Source organism: Triticum aestivum, chromosome 7B, assembly GCF_018294505.1.
Source record: "Triticum aestivum cultivar Chinese Spring chromosome 7B, IWGSC CS RefSeq v2.1, whole genome shotgun sequence".
NCBI classification, from domain to species: Eukaryota; Viridiplantae; Streptophyta; class Magnoliopsida; order Poales; family Poaceae; genus Triticum; species Triticum aestivum.
The window spans coordinates 157,154,531-157,158,022 of NC_057813.1; the positions used below are offsets into that span (position 1 = coordinate 157,154,531).

Consider the following 3,492-nt stretch of genomic DNA (forward strand, 5'->3'; position numbering starts at 1 on the left):
ACTGAATTACTGGACTAGCTCCGCTGCTACCTAGTTTCTCTATGCTGATATGTTGTAACTGGGGTTGTGACCCTAGAGTGGCTTGTAATCACAGGGCTTCAGTCTAGCTCGCTTGGACTGTACCCAACCTGTACTGATGTTTCTTCCCTCTAATAAAGATCGGCCAATAGGCCCTTCGCAACAAGTATGGGCCAGTTATCTTGGAGGCTCCAAGTTGGAGCTGTCGACGTGCATGGCTTTCACTTGCTCTCGACGCGATAAGTGCATCTGCATGCGGCCAGCACAGCTGAAAAAAATTAAGCCGTAGGGTGACATGCAACGTGCACATGCATGAGGAGTATGAGGCTGAAGTGCAAGAGCGTCGACAACAAGAGCATGCTGTCAGAGATGGATCCCGACAGCTACATGACCTTCGACACCAGCTACTGCCGCCATGTCGCCAAGCGCAGGGGCTCTTCCGCTCCGACACCACGCTCCTCACGGACGCGGCCATCAAGGAATACGTCCAACGCGTCGCTGCCGGCAAATTCGAGGACGCGTTCTTCAGGGATTTCAGGGAGTCCATGATCAAGATGGCCAACGTCGGCATGCTCACCGGTGGCGGCGGAGAAATCAGGAAGAAATGCTACGTCCTCAACTAGACAAGCTACCAGCGGATTAATTCCGTGGAACAAATGTTTGTTGACAAGTGAATCGATAAGTGAATCTTTAATCGTAACACTTTCGCAGCACCAGATGGTGTTTGTTAATTTGTCTATTGTTACTGCTCGCGCTTAGAAATATATATGGCACAAACATAGAGAATTAAACGTTTTTAAATCTAAGGAATTTTTGTAAAATTCATGACCATTTTTTAAAGCTTGTGAACAATTTTTAAACTTGTGAACATTTTTTAAAAATTCATGAATATCTTTCGTATTCATGAAATTTTTAAAGTTATGAACATTGTTTAAATTGACAACATTATTTCCAATTTGTGAACATTTTTTTAAATTTGTAGAAAAAAATCTGTTGTTTTTCAAAAATATTATAAGTGTTTTAATCTGCCCCTAATAATAATGCAAATATTGCTTTTGGCCGTCCATCTAAAAAATTACCCTCAAAGTTGTTATATATTATCCACTATGCCATCCATAAGTGAAGAAAATGATTCAGGTTTTTTTTAAAGTCACCGTCGTGCTAAATTTTTTTATAGGTATGATACCCAACATATATCACACACATTGGCTAGGGGCTACAGCCTATCTCTCCACCGTTTTCCAACTCCTTTTTCTCAACCCCAGCCCACGTACGTGGTCATGGGCCGGCCCAGTGTGGCGCCCCTTTTTTCCATTTCGTTTTTTGTTTTTTCTTTTCATATTTCCGTTTTTTTATTTCTTATTTAAATAAATTCCAGATTTACAAATTTTAAAAAGTTGCGAATTTTGAAAAAAAAAGTTCTAGAAATCATTTTTTTATGAAATTAAAAAATGTTCGAAAAATCATAATTTTTTCATGATTTCAAAAAATGTTGGTGATTTTACAAAAAAAATCACAAATTATAAAAAAATCACAATAAAAAAAATTATCAGAAAATAAAATCAACTTATTGATTTTAAAAAAATTATAATGTATTCAAAACATATTCATGAATCCAAAAAAATATCCAAGAAAGTTTTAAAAATACTAAAAATAATTCAAATTTTTTGTGAATTTTAATTTATTGCCCTAATTTTAAAAAATCATCGATTCAAAAAAGTTCCGGAATTCAAAAACTATTCATCTATTCAAATGTTCGTCTAAACAAAACAAATGTTTGTGAATTAAAAAAATGCCCAAAGTTTTTAAAAAAATGTTGATTCAGAAAACTGTCCGTCGTTTCAAAAGTCTTTTATGTCTAGGTTTTGATTAGTTTTTGGAATGTCTTTATATGTCTAGGCGTTGGGAGTAGTTCGTGGTAGATGAGATATATTTTGAAAGTTTTAAATATTTCCTTGCGCTACACAATGACAAGTGTGTCATGCGGTGGCAAGCTCATTGCATTGGGATTTACCATGTCGAATGCATTGCGATCACGTGGACATCACGCTCATCATTAGTGAGGGTCAAAAGAAAGATAAGCGGAAAATGATGTGCCACCCTATTAAAATAGAGGACGCTTATATGTCGAGGTATTGAGTCATACTTATTTGAGCAGCGTGTAATTTTTTATCTACCGTTGCAATGCACAAGCATGTTTGCTAGTAGAAAACCAAATGAAATCATAAAATTGATTGAAAAATCGAGCACAAAAATAATTATTGGTACAATATGCACAAAGCGCTATATGGATCCAGAACCCGTGCGTCTTCTCGCAATCCTAAATATTTTTAAAAATATAGGAAAGTATTTAATAGAAAAATGACTAAAATGAAATAAATCTCTGAAAAGCTTATTGAGAAAAATCTACCAGCGTAATACACACATAGCACTACAAGTGCGGCTGCATATTGCACGTTTTCTGTCTATCACGCGTGTTAACCGAGGACTGGAGCTCTCAGACTCGGTTATTACAGTCGGTTCTGTTGAAATATATTGCACGCCTCTCTTCAACAGTTTGGACTTTTGGATGAATTGGCTGGTGCATGAATTCAATATGGTATCAGAGCCAAGAGGTCTTGAGTTCAAGACCCTGCCAACACAGTATTAAATAAAACGATTTTGTGGCCTACATTGATCCCACGTCTGATGACTAAAATAGCATAGACGTGAGGGTGGGGGGGTTGAAACATATTGCACGCCTCTCTCCATCAGTTCGGACTTTTGGATGAGTTGGCTGGTGCATGAATTCAAGGTTCATTCAGTTCGGTTTTATCTGTGTTAGGTTGCACTTCAATTATGCTGGGTATGGTGGTGTTTTTCTTAGTTGGCATTGTCTTGGCTTGTTGTTCTATGCAGTGTTTCTTTTTGAGAGGAAGGTAGAATTGTTCGGTGTTTGGCTATAGTTTTATTATTTAGTCTCGATGACGAGCAATGGTGATCACGTGAGCTCCTTTGTTCCCCACAAAACTAATGGACCACAAGCAAACAACAGAGTTGGCACCTAGTTTATTTGAGGGAAGGCCATCATGGCTAGCTTTATTGATTAATGCATAAAGATACATCTGAAGAAAATATGCCCTAGAGGCAATAATAAGGTTGTTATTTATATTCCTTATATCATGATAAATGTTTATTATTCATGCTAGAATTGTATTAACCGGAAACTTAGTACATGTGTGGATACATAGACAAACAGAGTGTTCCTGGTATGCCTCTACTTGAGTAGCTCGTTAATCAAAGATGGTTAACTTTCCTAGCCATAGACATGTGTTGTCATTTGATGAATGGGATCACATCACTAGAGAATGATGTGATGGACAAGACCCAGCCATTAGCTTAGCATAATGATCATTTAGTTTTTCAGATACATGTTCCTCAGACTATGAGATTATGCAACTCCCGAATACCGTAGGAACACCTTGTGTGCTATCA

General features: G+C 37.3%; 1 protein-coding gene across 1 annotated transcript; it reads left to right on the forward strand.

Moving 5' to 3' along the window:
• The first annotated feature begins 326 nt into the window (after positions 1–326).
• LOC123162936 (peroxidase 1-like) lies at positions 327–641 on the forward strand. The gene has a single exon (XM_044580708.1). It carries the CDS (start codon positions 327–329, stop codon positions 639–641), a length of 315 nt encoding a protein of 104 aa, XP_044436643.1.
• Positions 642–3,492: the final 2,851 nt, after the last annotated feature.

Bases quoted from the DNA above. Each gene is read 5' to 3' on its own strand.
- LOC123162936 (XM_044580708.1), top strand. From the start codon at position 327: ATGCATGAGGAGTATGAGGCTGAAGTGCAAGAGCGTCGACAACAAGAG.